General features: G+C 36.0%; 1 protein-coding gene across 5 annotated transcripts in view; it reads left to right on the forward strand.

The window, feature by feature from the left end:
- Window positions 1-20,119, forward strand: part of LRBA (LPS responsive beige-like anchor protein) — a 766,866-nt gene that overhangs the window by 227,342 nt on the left and 519,405 nt on the right. For all 5 annotated transcript variants that reach the window (XM_031663999.1, XM_031664001.1, XM_031664000.1 and 2 more), the window contains one exon: window positions 19,526-19,590. In XM_031663999.1, coding sequence (XP_031519859.1) covers window positions 19,526-19,590 — 65 coding nt within the window. The remainder of the gene's footprint in view (window positions 1-19,525; window positions 19,591-20,119) is intronic.

Below are 20,119 nucleotides of genomic sequence, written 5' to 3' on the forward strand. Positions count from 1 at the left end.
AAAACATGCAAAAGTTAGCTGGGCACGGTGGCGTGCACCTGCAGTCCTAGCTACTGGGATGCTGAGATGAGAGGATCGCTTGAACCTGGGAGGTCAAGGCTGCAGTGAAGTTGTGATAGCGCCACTGCATTTCTGTGAGTGACAGAACAAGATCCTATCTCAAAAAAACTAAAAACAAAAAACAAACAAACAAAAAAAAACAAGTATTCAAATGTTTGTTGTATGGAAAATGGAATTAGGCACTGTTGAGGACTTAAGAAGGGTAGAGGTCCCTACTTTTAAAGTAGGAGGGTTGAGGAGACAGATTTGTGATGATTTTGACTCAGAAAAAAGGTGCAAAATAAATTAATTTTGTATTGATTTCTAATGGAGATGAAATTAATAGGAATAAAATACCACTAGAGAGATGCACTGTTGATTGTTTATCAGTTGTTTTATTTGTGGGGCAAAACCAAGTTATCAAGTATTTCATCATTTATTATTTTAGTTATGTTGTAGATCAAACAGTGGTTTAAATCAGGCATCCTCAACTCCTAGCCCAAAGTACCAGTCTGTGGACTGTTAGGAACCAGGCCGCACAGCAGGAGGTGAGCGGTGGGTGAGCCAGCTAAGCTTCATCTGTATTCATAGCTGCTTCCTATCACTGACATTTCTGCCTGAGCTCTGCCTCCTGTCAGATCAGCAGTGGCATTAGAATCTCATAGGAGCATGAATCCTGTTGTGAACTGCGCATGCGACTGATCTAAGTTGTGTGCTCCTTATGAGAATCTAATGCCTGATAATCTGTCACTGTCTCCCATCACCCCCAGATGGGACTGTCTAGTTGCAGGAAAACAAGCTGAGTGCTCCCACTGATTCTACATTATGGTTCACTGTATAATTATTTTGCTACATATTACAATATAGTAATAATAAAAATAAAATGCACAATAAATGTAATGTGCTTGAATCATCCCGAAACCATTCCCCACCCCCTCACCCCCTTGTCTGTGGAAAAATTGTCTTCCATGAAACTGGTCCCTGGTGCCAAAAAGGTTGAGGACTGCTGGCCTACATCATGATGTTTATGCATAATATGTATTAGGACTTTGTATTATACTTGGCATGCATATATATACATATATATATATATATGCGTATATATATAGTTGGTATCAGCTATTGTCTCACTGAGAACATTGACAAATATTTGAAAAGAGTTACTGAGTCATTCTGGATTGAAAGGTCTTATTTCTGTACACCAGGAAAGTCATTAAGCATACTATGACTGGCTTTAGGTTGTGACTCTTGACAACCATGAGAAGTTACTGTAACATAAAGTGTATGTGTGTTAGCTAATATATGTTTAAATTCAGAGACCAAAGCTTTATAGGTGGATGTATTATGAGGTTTGGAAAATTTAAATTCTGTAGATATCACCATTTCATAGCATAAACATAAGATACCTTATTTGCTCCTACTGAATGCTAAAGTGAATGCTGTTATTTTGCAGTTATTTATGTTTTATTTGGAGTTAAACTTTGAGCACTGAAATTAAAATCTCATTTTTATATTAACCGTAAAAACTTATTCCATGAATACATAGTGCCAGTTTACAGTGGTTGTTGTTCAGATTAGAAGGCCCCAAATAGTTAAACAGCAGGAAAGTTTTCTGCTTTTACTTAAAAACTGCTGTTTTCTATATGGCTTATTTACCACGTGTTTAATTCTTAATGTTGTGTGCTGTGGGATTGAGCATGCAAAACTCAGCAGAAAGAGTTCTGGTTTTTACATCTAGAGCTATTACTTGCTGTACAATAATAAAGGCACTATTTTATTGGGTTACTTGTAATTAACTTCACCACCAGGCATTCATATAAATCATTTGTAATCTGTTTTCTTTAGATTTTTATTCTTTTAAACTGGTGTAACATGCTTGTTTTCTGTTGTCTCTTTACAAATGGATTGAGGTTGTAATTAGTTTTTGGAACTAGGCTGTCAGAAACCAACATATATGTGGATTCAAGAAATGATTGAGGCAAGCTAATGAATTTTATGTAACAGATTATAAAGATTTGTTACTGAAATAAATATTCAGTAGTAGGATTGTTTTTGCAAAACTTAATAAATAGTGATATTCTCTCAAGTTAAAAAGTGTCTAGACATTCAAAAAGTTAAAATGGCAGCAATCATTAATTAGAAAATATTTATACTTTTTATGTTTTTCAAAATCCTGACAGTAAATATATGAGATTTCTTTGAACTCCTCCTTATCAACTTAAGTATATTAAAAAAGTAAACATTAAACCTTCATGTGTTTTCCTATTTTGCATAATATTATCTAATAAATCCTACTTTATTGACTAATACTTTATATCATTTTATGCTTAAAATTTTTTATGATTATTAGTTTAAAATAAAATAAAAATTAAAATAGATGCAGACTTTTGAATAGAAAAGAAACATTTTAAAAGAAACACATATGTATGTCTGGCTGGGTTTAAATTAGCTATGTATTATCCTAAGCTAAATATTAGAAAACAAACATTTGTCTCTAAAAATAACTTTATTTAGAAAATGTTTTTAGTAGTCTGTAGAAAGAATTTAGAAGTATGAGATAATTTAATTCTAAATTAAAAGTATTAAAATCTTCAGTTGATAATTCTTATAAAATAAATGTGTATTGAGGTGGGAGATAGGAGGTAGGAAGAAAGCTGTTTACACCCATGTCCTGAAGTAGTGCTTCTAAAAATAATTCAGTTGGTAAATACTTTTTATTATAGTTGAGAACATTAGATGGTTTAAAAATCTTTTAAAAATAATTAGCTGTTTTATATAGTTTTAATGGAAGTCTTTCATGTTTCCCCTCTAGCAGTCTTTAATGAACACTCCTTGTAATATCAGTGCAAGCTTTGAGATTCCCTAAAGACTTGACTTCAGACCTCAAAGGGCAGCAATTGCCATATGTCTGAAGAACTAGAGTTGCCAAACAGACTGACCATGTACTAATAGGACACATTTATACAGCTCCTGAATGTGGAGCCCTGATATAGACTTAATGATGATCATCTGTTGAGAGCTTGTAGCTGGAAAGAGTTAGAGTAACTTTTTTGCCACCTTTATTGAAATCAAGCTTTCTGTATTGATTAGTGAAAGATCTTGACTAAATTGATGCCAGTTTGGAAGTTCCTAGAAGGATCATTATTGTCTGGAGACACGTTTTACCTGAAAAACTATAAATGCAGATTTTTAGAGGTACTTGCAAATGTATTAATATTTCATATGCCTAAACATAAAAAGCAAGAGGATTTTTTTGATTATTTACAAATAATTAAAAATGTGTAATTGCATAATTGATTTGCATGGTTGTCTTAATTTTTTGGGTTTTAAAATATTTATATATTTTGTAAATGCCATGAATAGTTACTTTCTCTGTATTCAATTCTTTACTAACTGACCTATAATATTTATACAAACTACAGGTACATTTTAGATGAATGTGTTCACAAAAATGAGGGAAACCAAAACTTTCCGAAGGGCAGTATTCTATTTTACTGTTTCACAGAACGATTAAAGAAACAATAGAGTAAAATCTTTCCTTTATTGTTACGCTGTATTCTTTTGTGGTATGTGATTATTGAAGCTTGTGTTAGATATAATATGGAGAGAGTGCTGACCCAAAGTGCAAACACTATTGAAAAGTTAATGATAGTTTATACTTTGAGCATTTAAGATTACTGTATCTTGACCATGAACAGTTTTGCCTCATTTTTTTTTTTTGGCTTTTTTTTTTTTTTTTTTTTTTTGAGACGGAGTCTCACTCTATCTCCAGATTGGAGTGCAGTGGTGCGATCTTGGCTCACTGCAACCTCCACCTCACGGGTTCAAGTGATTCTCCTCCCTCAGCCTCCTGAGTAGCTAGAACTAAGGCACGCGCCACCATGCCCAGCTAATTTTTGTATTTTTAGTAGAGATGGAGTTTCACCATGTTGGCCAGGATGGTCTCGATTTCTTGACCTCGTGATCCGCCCACCTTAGCCTCCCAAAGTGCTGAGATTACAGGCGTGAGCCACTGCACCTGGCCAGTTTTGCCTAGCTTTAACCTTTAGTCTTGTGTGTAATGTGTTTCTCAATTTTGTGTTAGTACATTCCCTTCCTCATTTGAGCTATCCTTCCTGGCTTTCTCCCTGAATTCCTACGAGTGTTTCTGTCATCTGTTTATGTAATTGGAGGTACATCTATCCAATTCGCTTCATTTTACAAGGGCATAGATAACTACATCTTAACAAATCAATATGGATATCTCATTGAAGAACTTAAACCTTTAAATTTTTGTATTTGTGTAGTAAGGAATATGAAACAGTTTGACATGAGTTCAGGTTTAAAAATTTTTTTTCTTTATTCTTTTCTTTAATATAAATTATGTTTGGGTTCTGAGAGCAAAACTTACAAAAAAGGGTATAACTACCAGTAGAAATGAGAATAAACTGAATTTCATTTGGTAGGTTGCAATACTGAATTTAGGTCCAGTGCAGTGGCTCATACCAATATTCCCAACACTTTGGGAGGCCAAGGCAGGAGGATTGCTTGAGGTCAGGAGTTTGAGGCTACGGTGAGCTATAATCATCATGCCACTGCACTTTCGCCTGTGCGAGAGAGTGAGACCCTTTCTTTTTCAAACAACAACGACAACAGCAAAAAACCCTCAAAAAACTGACTTTAAAAAAAGTACAGATTCTTAATATAGTTAGCTTATACTTTTGTATTTTCATAGTTTTTTCATATTTGTAAAACTTGAATGCATGCTCTATTTCTTAGAGATTTTCAAGAATAATGTTGGATAAATACTTGTCCAGTTACAAAAATAGGTGTGTATCATAATTTTTATTTTTTTATTCATCTACTATTCTATATATTAAGGGCATATAATTTATTTTTATATATATTTTTTGAGACGGAGTCTCACTCTATCACCCAGGCTGGAGTGCAGTGGTGCGATCTTGGCTCACTGCAAGCTCTGCCTCATGCGTTCAAGCAATTCTGCCTCAGCCTCCCGAGTATCTGGAATTACAGGTGCCTGCCACCATACCCGACTAATTTTTGTATTTTTAATAGAGATGGGATTTCACCATGTTGGCCAGGCTGGTCTCGAATTCCTGGCCTCAGGTAATCCACTGGCCTTGGCCTCTTGAAGTGCTGGGATTATAGGCGTGAGCCACCATGCCCAGCCAGGCATATGATTTTTAATTTAAAACTTGTTTTTCATCAAATAAAGCACGCAAATAATAGTATAATACAGAAGCAGATAAGCAATAGTTCTCTGCCTCATTCCCCACTCTTCCCTGTGATTGATTCTTAACTCTTGGAAGCAGCCATGTCTTTCAAGTATTTTTAGTTGTTGACAGTGATATGGTTGAATTACTATTGCTTTTTTTGTTTTTTGAGACAGAGTCTCACTCTGTCACCTGGGCTGGAATGTGGTGGCGTGATCTTGGCTTGCTACAATCTCTGCCTCCTGGGTTCAAGGGATTCTCCTGCCTCAGCCTCCCGAGTAGCTGGAATTATAGGCGTGCACCACTGCACCCGGCCATGAATTACTATTTCTTGATTTTTAAGCTTTAAACGTTAATATTTTGTGAAAAATGACTTGAGTACTTAAACTCCTCTCCTTTTAACTTTCACTCTCCTGCTTCTTTCTAATATACTTACATAATAATATTTGTTAAAACCATACTTAGTATTTACATTATTATCATGTATTCATGCCAGAGCTAAAAAATGTACTATGAATTACATCTTTTTCTTTCTTTTTTTTCCTCCCCTCTTTTCTCCTCTTCTGCCCTCCTCTCTCTTTCTGCTGCCCTCTTCTCTTTTCCCTCCTTCTCCTCTCCTCCCTTGCTCATCCTTCCTCTTGCTTGCTGGTCTTTTTTTTTTTTTTTTCATTCTTTCTTCTAGAACTAATGATTTTGTCCTTTTTGCTTTACTTATATTTCCATGCACTCACCACAAATTGATCTTTAAATTTTTCTCTGGAATCGTAAAACCCATTGGAAAAAGTGGTTAAACCCACTGGATATTTATTGGTTCAATTGTTTTGCTTCGAGATATAGCACCGGGAGTCCCCTTTTTCCTGTTCCAATCTAGACTGGTTGTCCTTTAGATCTATAGGAAGCTTTTATGTTAGAGACTTCTTTTATAATCAGCCTAGTGTTTCCCTCTTTCCTCTCTTATGCTGCAGTCACTGTGTGTGTGTGTGTGTATGTGTGTGTTTGTTCCATTACAGACTTCCATTTAGAAATGTATGTTGATTCAATATTTATGGATCACTAATTCATATGTACTGGTCACTGTTCTAGCACTGGGGATATAGTAAAACTTTGTCTCAAATAAAATAATTTGGGGAGATTGGAACATTAGAGTAGATTTATAATGTAAGACCTACTTACTCACACTGGAGGGTCTTGAAGCTACACTTCCATGTACGGTGAGAAATAAATTTGTAAAGGGAGCCTCAGCTTTCTTGAAGAGCTCTAGAACTACCCTTCTTTGTAGATCAGACCTTATGGTAGGAACTACAGCCAGTCAATTGGAAAACCTGAATGCAGTGGGAGTAATTGGATCCTGAGGTGGCGGGAGCCAAGTGGTGGCATTCAGTCACCAAAGGCAAGTTGAATATGGTTACCATAATGGACAGCAGAGTCAAAGCTGCAAGCAGGACTATGATGCTGATTAGACAGGAGCAGATCTATGACATTGGTGAATTGATCATGGTATATGTAGGGGAGAAGTAGATAGTATGCCGTTTAATTTTTTATTTTACCTGTATACACAGAGAAGTTCTAGATCAAGTGAACAAATACCTAACTTTAATCATAAAAGCAGCGAGTCATGGCCCCTCAGTCAGTGTCCCAACTGGAGCCAATTTACAGGACCAGAACTTTGTGAAGGGAGGGGAAGCTGGGTCCCCTTGAAGAAGGACTCATTTTCTCATGACCAGTGCAAGGTTAGAAGTAACCAGGTCCACACATACATGTGTCTTTTCACAATGTCAGACTTTTATTGATGCATTTTAATCACAGAAGCCATAAGCTACATGGATTTCTCAATAAGGCAATTCTCCTTATACTTCCCATTCACTCAGTAGTCAGAGCTGTGGGCACACAGGCTCAAGCGACTCTACAAGTCAGTCAGTATTGCATACCATACATAATGGTATATTTAATCAGTATATAAATATTATAAGTTAAACATTCCACAACAAAGTAACATTTAACACCAAGAGGGAAAAGAGATAGAAGAAAGGGTTAATAAACCAGTCCCTGGGGAGTGAAGAAGCCAAAAGGAGTCCTGGTCTCGGTTGGGTGGTCAGTCAGTCTTGCAAAGAAAAGTCTTTGAGGTGGTAGATCCTTTGTCGACAGAGGCCAAATTCTTATCACAAGTGACTGCAAGATGCTGAAGGCCTAATCTTTCATAGTCACAGAGTACTCTGGTCAGAACTGATAGTGGACGAATGTGTTTGTGTCCTCATCTGGTTGGATGCAATTTTTAGGTTTTGATTGTTTTTTTTTTAATTAAACAAAACATCCTTGTTGGCAAAATGCTCCGTGAAATATAAAATGGAGTCTTTTTCTAAGATAGAAAGGATGTCTATGTTATGTCACGGATGCTCTACACACCAAAATTTATACTGTTAATCTTTTCCTCACTCTTCCCCAAAGGGACCTATGACCTTTTACCAGGATTACTGTTCACTTGGGGAAAATGAAATAATCAGATTACTGGACATTGGCTCTGAACTGACAATGATTCCAAGAGACCTAAAATATCAGGGAGCTTATGGGGGCCAGATGATCAATAGAGTTTTAGGTCGGCTCTATCTCACAATAGGCCTAGTGAGCCTTCGAATTCATCTTGTCACTATTTCCCAATTTCTGGAATGCATAGTTGGAATAGACATACTCAGAAACTGGCAGTGTCTCCACATTGGTTTCCTGACCTATGGAGTGAGGGTTATTATGATGGGAAAGGCCCCAGGTGGAAGCCACTGGAACTGCCTCTACCTAAGAAAATTGTAAGCCAAAAGCAATACTGTATTTCTCGAAGGATTTTCCTCCATCAAGGATTTGACACAGGTGTGGTAATTTCCAGCATATATTCATCTCCCTTGCCTGTTTGAGCTATGCAGAAGACACATGAATCTTTGAGAATGACAGTGGATTATTATAAGCATAACCAGGTGGTAACTCCAAGTACTGCTGCTGTACCAGATGTGGTTTCAGTGCTTCAGCAAATTAACACATTCCTTGGCACCTAATAGACTTGAAAAATGCCTTTTTTTTTTTCTGCATACTTGTCAGTAAGGACCACCAGAAGCAGTTTTCTTTCAGCTAGCAAGACTAGCAGTGTCCCTTAACTGCCTGATGTCAGGAGTATCTGGCTTTCTAGCTGTATGTCATAATCTAGTTTGCATGGATCTTTATCACTTTTCACTTCCACAGAGAAATCACAGTGGTCCATTACATTGATGACATTATGCTGGTTCCACTTAGCAAGAAGTAGTAACTACCAGACTCTTTGGTAAGGCATTTGCATGTCAGAAGTTGGAAGCTAAATTCACCTCAGTGAAATTTCTAGGGGTCCAGTATTGTGGGACATGTCAAGATATCCCTTCTTAGGTGAAAAATAAGTTGTATCTGGCCCCTCCTACAACTGAAAGGTACACGCTAGTGACTGTTTATGGATTTTAGACGAGATTGGGTATTTTCAGGGTGGTATGGCTATAGACTGTATGGATTTTAGAGGCAACATATTCCTCATTTGGGTATGTTACTCAGTCCCATTTTCCGAGTTGCCTGAAAAGCTGATAGTTCTGAGTAGAACTCAGAACCTATTACCTCTGTAATAGGTTTAGGCTGCTGTGCAAGCCATAGACTCCAGGAGATCTAATGGTGCTTGAAGTGTCAGTGGCAGATGGGGATGCTGTTTGGAGCCTTTGGCAGGCCCCTTTAGGTAAATTGCAATGCAAACCTATAGGATTTTGGAGCAAGGCCCTGCCATCCTTCCTAGACAAATATTCTCCTTTTGGGAAACAACTCTTGGTCTGTCACTAGGTTTTCGTAGAGACTGAACAGTTAACCCTGGGCCACCAAGTTAACAAGAGACTGAGCTGCTTATTATGAACTGAATGTTATCTGTCCCACTAAGCCATCAAATTGTGTGTGCAGAGAAGCACTCTGTCGTCAAATCGAAGTGATACACATGTGATCAGGCCCAAGCAATGCTTGAAAACACAAGTAAGTTGCATGAAGTGGCCTGAATATCCAGTGGTCCTCAGTTCTGCTACACTGCCTTCTCTTGGCCAGCCTGGTGAGTGCTGTGATCAGTTGCCAGAGGAGAAGACTTGAGTCTGGTGTATAGATTGTTCTGACATTATGCAGGCACCACCTGAAAGTGAACAGCTGTAGCACTACAGCCCCTTTCTGGGATATCCCTGATGGACTGTAGTGAAGGAGAACCTTCTCAGTGGATGGAACTTTGAGGAGTGTACCTGATTGTTTACTTTTTTCAGAAGGATAAATGTGATTATTTATTAATTCATGGGCTATAGCCATTGGTTTGTCTGGATGGTCAGAGACTTGGAAGGGACGTGAGTAGAAAATTGTTGACAAAAACATTTGGGGGAAGAGGTATGTGTATAGATGTCTGTAAATGGGAGAAAAACGTGAATACTGTGTATTTGTGTCCTATGTGAATGCTCACTGAAGGGTGACTTCAACAGAGGCTAATTTTCATAATAAAGTGGCTGGGAAGACCTGTTCTATGGATACTAGTCAGCCTCTTTCCCCAGCCACCCATCCGTGCCCAGTGAGCTCATGAACAAGGTGGTCACGGTGGCAGGGATGAAGTTTATCCAAGGGCTCAGCAAGCTGAACTTCCACTCAGCAAGCCAACCTGGCTGTGACCACTGCTGAGTGTCAAATCTGCTGACAGTGGAGACCAACAGTAAGTCCCTGATAAAGCACTGTTGCCTAGTATGATCAACCTGTTACCTGGTAGCAGGTTGATTACATTTGACCCCTTCCATCATGGAAGGGACAGCATTTTGTTCTTATTAGAATAGACGCTCACTCTGGATACAGATTTGTCTTCCCTGCATGCCGTACTTCTGCCCAGACTACCGTCTGTGGATTCACAGAATGCTTTGTCAGCCTTCATTGTATTGCTTAGCATTGCTTCTGATTAAGAAATCTATTTCACAGCAAATGAATGCTCATGGAATTCACTGGCCTTGCTATGTTCCCCACCATCCTCAAGCAGCTGGCTTGATAGAACTGAATGTAGGTGGCAATACCTTGTATGATTGGGACAAGGTTTTACCAGAAGGATATATGTGTACTGAATCAGCATCCAGTATATGGTGCTGTTTCTCCCCATAGGAAGGATTCATTGATTCAGGAATCAACAGGTGGAAATGGGAGTGATACCACTTGTTATTACCTTTAGTGACCCAATAGCAAAATTTTTGCTTCCTGTTCCTGTGATCTTACATTCTGCTGGCCTGGAGGTCTTAATTCCAAAGGGAGAAGTGCTTCCACCAGGAGGCACAATGATGCCATTGAACTGGAAGTTAAGATTGCTTCCCAGCCACTTTGGGCTCCTCATCCTTCTGAATCCTCAGGCAAAAATGGAGTTGTCATGCTAAGAGTAGTGATTGATGCTGACTACTGTGGGGAAATTGAACTATACCACAATAAAAGTAAGGAAGAATATATGTGTAATACAAGAAGTTCCTCAGTGCTTATCTTAGTATCACCATACTGTGTGATTAAGTTGAGGAACACTGGTAATACAATCCAGGTAGGACTACTAAAGCAGCCCAGACCCTTCAGGAATGAAGCTTTGGGTCACTCTATTAGGTACAGTACCAGGACCAGCTGAGGTGCTTGCTGAAGACAAAGGGAATATAGAATAGGCAGTGAAAAAAGGTAGTTGTGGATACCAACTGTGATCACGTGACCATTTACAAAACAAGAAATGTTACATTTCCTTCTTATTTTGTGTGTATATATGTGTGTTTGTGTGTGTGTGTATACATATATAAATATAAAATCTTTGTTTTCTTTCCTCTTAATCCCTCACCATGCAACTTAAGATGTATTGAATTTATAGTATCAACATCATAGTATTTAAGTATTCTTAACTGTACATTATAGTATGTAAATATGTAGATTATGGGATATTGGGGAAGTGTACACATCACCTAAGGTGGGGAATGGGTTTATATTAGGGTTCTCCAGATATATAGAACCAATAGGATATATATAGATATAGACAAAGAGATTTATTATGAGGGATTGGCTCATGCAATTATGGAGGCTGAGAGGTCTCATGATCTGCTGTCTAAAACTTAAAGGCCCAGGAAAACCAGTGGTGTTCAGTCCCAGCCTCAGTCTGAAGTCCTGAGAACCTGGAGTGCTAATGTGAGGGCAAGTGAAGAGGATGTCTTTCCCAACAGAAGCAGGTGAACTCCCACTTCCTCTGCCTTTTCATTTTATTTGGACCCTCAACAAATTGGGTGATTAATGCTCACTCACACCGGTGAAGGTAGATCTTCTTTACCACTTCAGATGCTCATCTGTTGTGGAACAACCTCACAGACACAACCAGAAATCATGTTTTATCAGTTCCCTGGGCATTTGTTAGTCCAGTCAAGTTGACACATAAAATTGACTGTCACAGGTTTAGAATGGTTTTGGTTGTATGCAGAATAGTTGTATCATGTGAGGTGGAATTATGACCTTGTTATTAATCTTCATTTGGTGATGAAGTATGGTTTAAGTAGATGTATATGAGTGCCAAGTTGACAAGGGGTGGACTTGTGATAATTAATTTGTGTGTCATTTGGGTCACAGGCTGTTTAGACATTTGGTCAAATGTTATTCTGGGTATATCTGTGAGAGTCTTTTGTGGATGAAATTAATGTTTAAATTGGTAGACTGAGTAAAAAAGATTGCCCTCCCTGTTAGTGTTGGGCATTATCCAATCAGCTGAATGCCTGAATAAAACAAAAAGGCTGACTCTTCCCCCAATAGCGAGAATTTCTTCTTCCTAACTGCCTTCTAACTATGACTTTGGCTTTTTCTCACTTTTGGATTCAAATTTGTCTCTTCCTAGGTCTAGAGGCTGCTGGCCTTCAGACTGTGCCATTGGTCTTGCTGACTCATCCTGTAGATATTGGCACTTGTTAGCCAATGTAATTGTGTGAGTCAATTCCTTATAATAAATCTCTTCTCTTCTCGTCTCTTCTCTCTATCTCTCTCTCTGTCTCTCTCTCTCTCTCTCTCTCTCTCTCTCTCTGTCTCTCTCTCCCCCCTTTCATTCTGTTTCTCTGAAGAATCCTGATTGATAACGGGGCATAGAAATAGCATTTGATATACCGGGCGTGGTGGCTCACTCCTGTAATCCCAGCAGTTTGGGAGGCCAAGGTGGGTGGATCACCTGAGGTCAGGAGTTCGAGACCAGCCTGGCCAACATGGTGAAAACCCATCTCTACTAAAAATAATTATAATAAAAAAATTAGCTGGGCATGATGATGCGCATCTGTAGTCCCAGCTACTCGGGAAGCTGAGGCAGGAGAATCGCTTGAACCCGGAGGCAGAGGTTGCAGTGAGCCGAGATCGCGCCTCTGCACTCCCGCCTGGGTAACAGAATGAGACTCTGTCTCAGAAAAAAGAAAAGAAAAAAAAGAGATAGCGCTTGATAAAACAAAATCTCTGTCTTGTTATTTTAGATGAAATTAAAAAAAATTTTCCTGTGATATTTAATTGTATTTTAATTTTCTTTTCTTCATCCTCTTAACAATATTGTCTATTTTCTATGAGTTTTTTTTTCTCCCCTGCTTGTTTGCTTTGGTGTCTGTCATCACAGAAGAGGGTTTCCTCAAATGTCTGGTTAACTTTGGCAATTTGCTCATTCCTAAACATAACACAGAGAAAATCTGTATGTCTGGGTATGAGTTGTCCACCAGTGATGCATGAGTTCCCTTTGTCATTCGTAGAGCCTTACCTTTTATTCTAGCTTCTCAGTTTTCTCAGAAAAGTTTTCAGGTATCACTCAGAGTGTCATAGTCCAGTATGTATACTTTCAATTTATCTTGTCTTTTTCATTATAGCTTTTAAAAATAATTTCCTTAATTATAACTTTTCTGGAAAATTGACTTCCAATGTTTACCATGGTAGGATGGCTACACGGCATTGGAAGAAGATTTGGGATTCTAACTTTTTTTTTATACCAACTTACAGCTCTTAGCCTCAGCCACCTTCATATGTACTCAGTGCCTTCAATTCCTAGCTTTTCTGGAGTTTTGTGACAAGCGTTGATTTCCTTTCTCATGTTGATTCCTCTACTTTGTTGTGTAGAGGTTTGTTTTCTTTGGTCCTCTAAGCGCATTTATTACTACTAACTCATGTGTTTCCAGGTTGTAAAATAAATTTCTTGATGCATCTCATATACTGTTGCTTCCTCTTTATTCTCAGATTTACTATGTTTAACCTGAAGTCACTCATTATCTACCTCTCTTAAAAGAAAAAAAATTTTTTTTTGAGACAAAGTCTCGTTCTGTTGCCTAGGCTGTAGTGCAGTGGTGTGATCTTGGCTCACTGCAACCTCTGCCTCCCAGGTTCAAGTGATTCTTCTGCCTCAGCCTCCTGAGTAGCTGTGATTACAGGCGTGCATTACCACACCCAGCTAATTTTTGTGTTTTTAAGTAGAGATGGGGTTTCACCATGTTGGCCAGGTTGGTCTTGAACTCCTGACCTCATGGTCCACCCACCTTGGCTTCCCAAAGTACTGGGATTACAGGCATGAGCCACCATGCCTGGCCAAAAAAATTTTTTTTGATACTAAAAGTTATGTTACAGATCTGCCTGCCAGAATCAATTGCTACTGCATTTAACGTTATTCAGTATTAATTGCTTGACAAAATAAAATGATAGCAGAGTAGATTATATGTAATCTTTTAAATCTGTGACCTGATTTTTTTCTGCTTTAGAACATACTAATATTTGGGAATTACTTTTAAAATTGAGATAAATTTATTTAGTGTGTTCGTTACTAAAATATGTTCTAGAAGATTATTGAATTTATAGAAAACTCAGGATCATGTCTAAAGAAATTAGAATTTTATTACAATAATTTAAATAAATGCATAGCACATTAATTGGTATCTTTTTTCTCTATATTTATTTGTTGAAGATAGGGAAGAATAGACAATGTTAGGTTAATGAAGTCTTTTGTCCCCCTAACTAACTGTTAGCACCAAGAATACAGTTTTGACATTTGGTGGAGATCTGTGTAGTAGATTTCACTAATATGTATTATCTTCATTGTTTTTGTTGTGTGACTTAAAAGCATCAGTAAGCTAAGAGTATATTTTAGTAAAAATTGACTAGTCAACAATTACGGCCTTAGGAAGTGATAGTCAATTAAATACAACTTAGGAACAGGTATGAAATTATTGACTCTGTTGTTTTGTTTTGAGTTCTTCCTCTCCAAAGTGCTGAAATGTGTTTTGAAATTACTTAGTTGCATTAGTGGTTGGATTTGAGGCTTTTAACGTGTTTTTCATCAGTACCTCTGGGAAAAGGATAACCAAGACCTTTAAATGTACTATGCATTTTGCATCACTATATAATTGTAAGTACTGTGATGAAATATTGAAATGATCATGAAAGATGATGACCATTAAACTTTTCTTTTAACTATTAAAACTCACTAAGGGTTATATTGAACTGTGGTTTATGAAATTGTTTAGCCTAACACCTTCCTTGATGATTGTTTCTGAAGTGGAGAAAAATGGTTTAGGATAGCATAGTTCATGAATATTCTTTTTAGTTTTGGCAACTTCTGTGAATTACTGTAGAGAATGTTTTATTATGGAGAAAACTTGTTGGCTTTGACTAACACCTGGATTATAAACAAATTGAAAAAATATTCTCATGGACTTCAGATTCTTTTTATATAGGTTATTCTTTTTAGTATGCATTTGTATATCTGGCATTTGGTATTAAATGGTAATAATTAGTAATTAGGACTGTATTATAGAGAAATGAAAACATAAAGATATTCCTGAGATTTGTGATAATTTTTAACAATAACCAAAAGTGTAAGATTTGTATTTTCATTTTATTCCTAATTTTAACCAATTTTTAAAAATTAATGAGAACATTTTATTTCAGGTTATTATGTAATAATTACTGAAGGTTAACAAATATGGGTTTATAGATGATCCTCAAGAAAACCAGAAGCATAATGTATTACTAGTAATAAATTTGAGTTTCCAAGCCTCCATAAAGCACTGAACTTCTTCAATTATATATGTACCTTCATGTCTAATTTGTTTTTAATTGAAAAGAAATATTTCATGTGACATACCAAGATAAGTTTAGGTTCTAAAATTTTTAGTGTGGTTAAGTTTTGATAGTTATACTAACTTTAAACTCGTTTTCAGTCTAACCTCAATAATACTACGTAAAATCTTTGTGAAATCTAAATGGCACAATTTCTGATTTGACAATGTAAGTAAAAGTTTCTGTATATGATGAAAAGAAAATCTAAATGATGTTTACCCTTTACCTGCCTACTTAATGTATGAGTCTTCCTGCTGTTACCTATTTCATCCATGTGTAGTTTTGAGTTTTGTCTGAATTATGTAACAAAAATCCTTTCCCAATGCAATTTTGGATCAGACCAAATGGATTTGAGAAAAATAGTACTAGTAAATACTTTTTTATTACTAATTTTTAAAAGACTTTACTTTTTAGAGCAGTTGTAGGTTCACAGCAAAATTGAGCAAAAGTTAGAGATTTCCCATGTTCCTCTTTCCCCTACACACACATAGCCTTCTCTCTTGTCAACATTCTTCACCAGACTGGTATGTGTGTTATAGTCAATGAACCTACATTGACATATTATCATTCAAAGTCCATAGTTTACATTAGGGTTCACTGTGGTGTTCTGCATTCTGTGAGTTTAGACAAATGCATAATGGTGTGTCTTCATCATCATAGTTTCATACAGAGTAGTTTTACTGCCCTAAAAATCCTTTGTGCTCCCCTCCATTCCCACTAACCCCTGTAAACACGGATCTTTTTACATTTCTCCATAGTTTTGCCTTTTCCAAAATGTTGTATAGTAGGAATCATACAGTATGTAACCTTTTCATATTAGTTTCTTTCTCTTAGTAATGTCCTTTCATGGCTTGAAAGCTCTTTTTTTTTTTTTTTTTAAAGCACTGAATGATATTCCATTGTCTGGTTGTACCACAATTTATTTGTCCATTCACCTTCTGAATGACATTTTGTTTGCTTCTAAGTTTTGGCATTTATGAATAAAGCTGCTATAAATCTCCATGTACAAATTTCTAAGTGGTCATAAGTTTTCAACTCCCTTGGTTAAACACTAAAAAGTGAAATTGCTGGATCTTATGGTAAGAGTAGGTTTAGTTTTGTTAGGAACCACCAAACTGTCTTTCAATGAGACTGTATCATTTTGCATTCCCACCAGCAAAGACTGAGATTTCATTTATTCTTGTACCACATCCTTGCATTAGGTGATGTCAGTGTACTGGATTTTGGCCATTCTAACAGGTGTCTAATGGTATCTAGTCTTTTCCCCGATGACAAGTGGAGAATCTTTCATATGCTTATTTGCCATTTGTATATCTTCCTTGGTGTCAAAGTGTCAAAGTCTTTGGCCCATTGTTTAATGTTATTGTTTGTTTTTGTTGACTTTTAAGAGTTCTTTGTATATTTTGCACAACAATTCTTTATCGGATGTCTGTTACAAATGATTTTATCCCAGTCTGTGACTTGTTATTACTGATACATAGGAAAGTGGTTGACTTTGTATATTAACCTTGTATCCTGCAACCTTGCTATTTATTGCTTATTCTGGGATTTTTTTGTAGATTATTTAAGATTTTCTATATAGATGATCATGTCATCAGCAAAGACTGTTTTATTTCTTCTTTTTCAATTTTTATCCTTTTTTTGGTCTCACTGCATTAGCCAAGACTTCCAGAATGATGTTGAAAGATAGTGGTGAGAGGGGACATTCTTGACTTTTTTCCTGACAGTGGATACTTATAAAAGTAAAATGACTAAAGATTTATGTATAGAATTTTAGTTCCTTTGTAATTACTGGCTTCTTTTTTTCTAGCAAGAAAAGTAATTTTTTTTCATTTTCTTCTTTAAGTTTCTATTTTGAAATTTTCTGTAAGTTAAATGATGTAAATGAAAACTCACTCAACTTGAGGTCTCACCTTCCTTCCTATTCTTGTATTATGTTAAATTTCTAGTTGGTTTTCCAAGAATATTATGTTAGGTATAAGAGCTGAGGAGTGAACATATGCTTGTGTTGTTTGGCTGTGGCATCTCTTGAGGCATCATACTTCTTGCTGATCACTTGCTACCTATCCACAAAGGTCACAGTTACGTTCTCTTCATCTTCTTAAATCCTAAGCTGCTTCTGCATCCTTCTGTGATAATTTTTTGAATCTTCCTAGTTGAGGTCCATCTGTCTTTAAATTTGTTTCTGTTCTACTGTTCTTGTGCATTACTAAATTTAGGGTAAGTCTTTGAGTCTTATTATCTCTCTGTGCTGTGCTTGGGAAGTTAGGTGTGGGACCCTCTGTACCAAAAAAAAAAAATTGGAGGTTTCTGCTTTTTTAAATCATTCTCCTACCTTTTGAAAAGAGAGGAAGTTGTGGCACTTGCCCTTCTCTCAAGAAAATGGTCTTGTGGAATTTGATTGCTTCCCTTTGGACAACTTGTCTTCATTTTATTTTGATGGAAAGAAAATGGTTTTAAATTAAATTCATATTTCTGTTTTATATTGGTTTGTTTTTTTCCTCATTGGAAAAAATTAATATCTGTTTTACAGTTTTGGTAAAATATGAATTCAATATGAATTTTCAGAGAGCATATATTATACAATTACAAGTCATGAATTTCTAAATGTTAGTACATTTTAGAGTAATAAAAATTATACCTAGAATAAACTTTTAAAAGAGAATATCTAAGACCTGCAGATGTAGCATAATCTGCCTAAGGATATATTTTGTTAGTATCAGAATAAGAACATGGATTTTATGACTTTGTTTCTTGTTCATTCCTCAAGAATACATTACCTTTTCTTCTCTGCTGGTTCTAGACAGTGACTATCCTCCAATGTCTTACTGATTTTCTATTTAATTTTTATTCTACTGTATATGTTCTGTTAGCACAGTTATGCTAACACTGTTCATAAAATATAATTCTTTGACAAAATCATGTCGTGTGATTGTTTTAATCTCAAGAACCACCTTGAGTTTTTCAAAACACAAAAGAAGGTAGTACAAAAGTGGACATAGAAAAGAGAATGTAGAAGAGAAAGGATGAGACTGGAAAAGAAAAGAATTTGGAGTGGAACAGAATAGACATTAGGGCGAAATTGCCTGGAATTTCAAAGTCTTGGAGTTATTACACTCAGAAAATATGAATGTGGTTTTCTGGTGAGCAGTGATAAGTAGCCAGACATGGCCTTTTGATTTGGGTTTTATGAAAGGACAAAGAAAGATTAGTTGAGAGATATTATGTAGTTAGAATACAAAGAGTTCCTTAAATATTAAGAAATAGGAAGATTATGTATGTATTTCCAGTTCTTTAAAAAAAAATCTCTGTGTGTGTGTTTATGTAGGCACACATACGTACATGCACACACATGCACACACGCACACACACATACACAAGTGCATTTACTGGCATTTTTCAAATCTAGGTATATTTCAATTCATGTAGGCCTTTCCTTATTGTATTAATGCTTATTATGTATGTATTTTGTTATAAGGATTAAAATATTCATTTGTACATACTCTATTGATTGATTTCATTCCTAGGCTTTTTAATGGATTGCTTTTTAGTGGATAAAGTTTAATGGATATATTTCAAATGGATCAAAAATATAGTTAGTAGATTTATACCAGATATTACTAATTCATAGGGTAATGAATTATAGTTTTCTAACTCAAAACTGGTTTAGCTCAATTCACTGATTTTTCTAATCTTATTTTCAATCGCTAGTCATCAATTTTTATGGTGAACTATGGTGTTTTTATTAGGGTTATTGAACTATTTAATTGTTTCTTCTCTTCATTTTGGATAATACATCTTTTAAAAAAATCAAAAAACAAAGCCACAACAAAAATATCTATTTGTCCTTGGTTTTCTTTGTTACCTTCTTTCCCAACTCCCAACTATTTTAGATAAATTAGTATATCGTGTTACAGAACGAAAAGGGCAAGATAAATATAGATAGGCTCATTTAATTTACATAGAATCAAATTGTTGCTAGCTTGTTTAGTGTCAGTATCACCTATTCATATGTTTTAAAATAACTTTTAAGAGTTAGGTATGAAATTGATATGGGTGATATTTTTCATTATTATTGTTTTAAAATAACCTACTGAGTGACATTTCTTCAGCTATTTTAGCTTTTTTTTTTTTTATAGGAGTGGCAAAATTCTATTCAGAAGAACGCAGGCCTTGCTTTTATCGAACTTGTCAATGAAGGAAGGTAATCTATTTTATTTTAATTCATTTTGTATTTTTCTTTAAAATCTTGTGTTTTTCCCATAGGCATTGATATTTTTGGGTTCTGTATTTACTATTTGTTCAGTCAGTAATGTAATGGAGCTCTGATATATCAATTATTATGTATTTGTTAATATTTAACCATTTAATAATTTTATTTAGAGACATGCTTACTGATACAGTTCTGATTTTTATTTTTCAATATGTGTGGCTGAGTTTGGGAAAAGTAAACTGATAATTCTATTTGCAGGTATAAGGAAAAGCTATACTTATTTGGACTTCCTATCAAGTTCTTTTATGTGTATAGAGCCAATAATTAGAATTAGATGTCTATATTATCTTTCTTATATCACAGGCTGACTGTAAGGGGAGAGGGAACAGGTTTCGAAATGTGATGTGATGAGAAAGGTGATAGACGAAATAAGTAGGTATGTTTTCCACTTAAAGAGCAGAAACAGAAGAATTCAAGGAATGAAAATTCAGTGGTGGGTAAAAGAAGGGAAGAAAGTGCA

This window comes from Papio anubis, chromosome 3, assembly GCF_008728515.1.
Source record: "Papio anubis isolate 15944 chromosome 3, Panubis1.0, whole genome shotgun sequence".
Taxonomy (NCBI): Eukaryota; Metazoa; Chordata; class Mammalia; order Primates; family Cercopithecidae; genus Papio; species Papio anubis.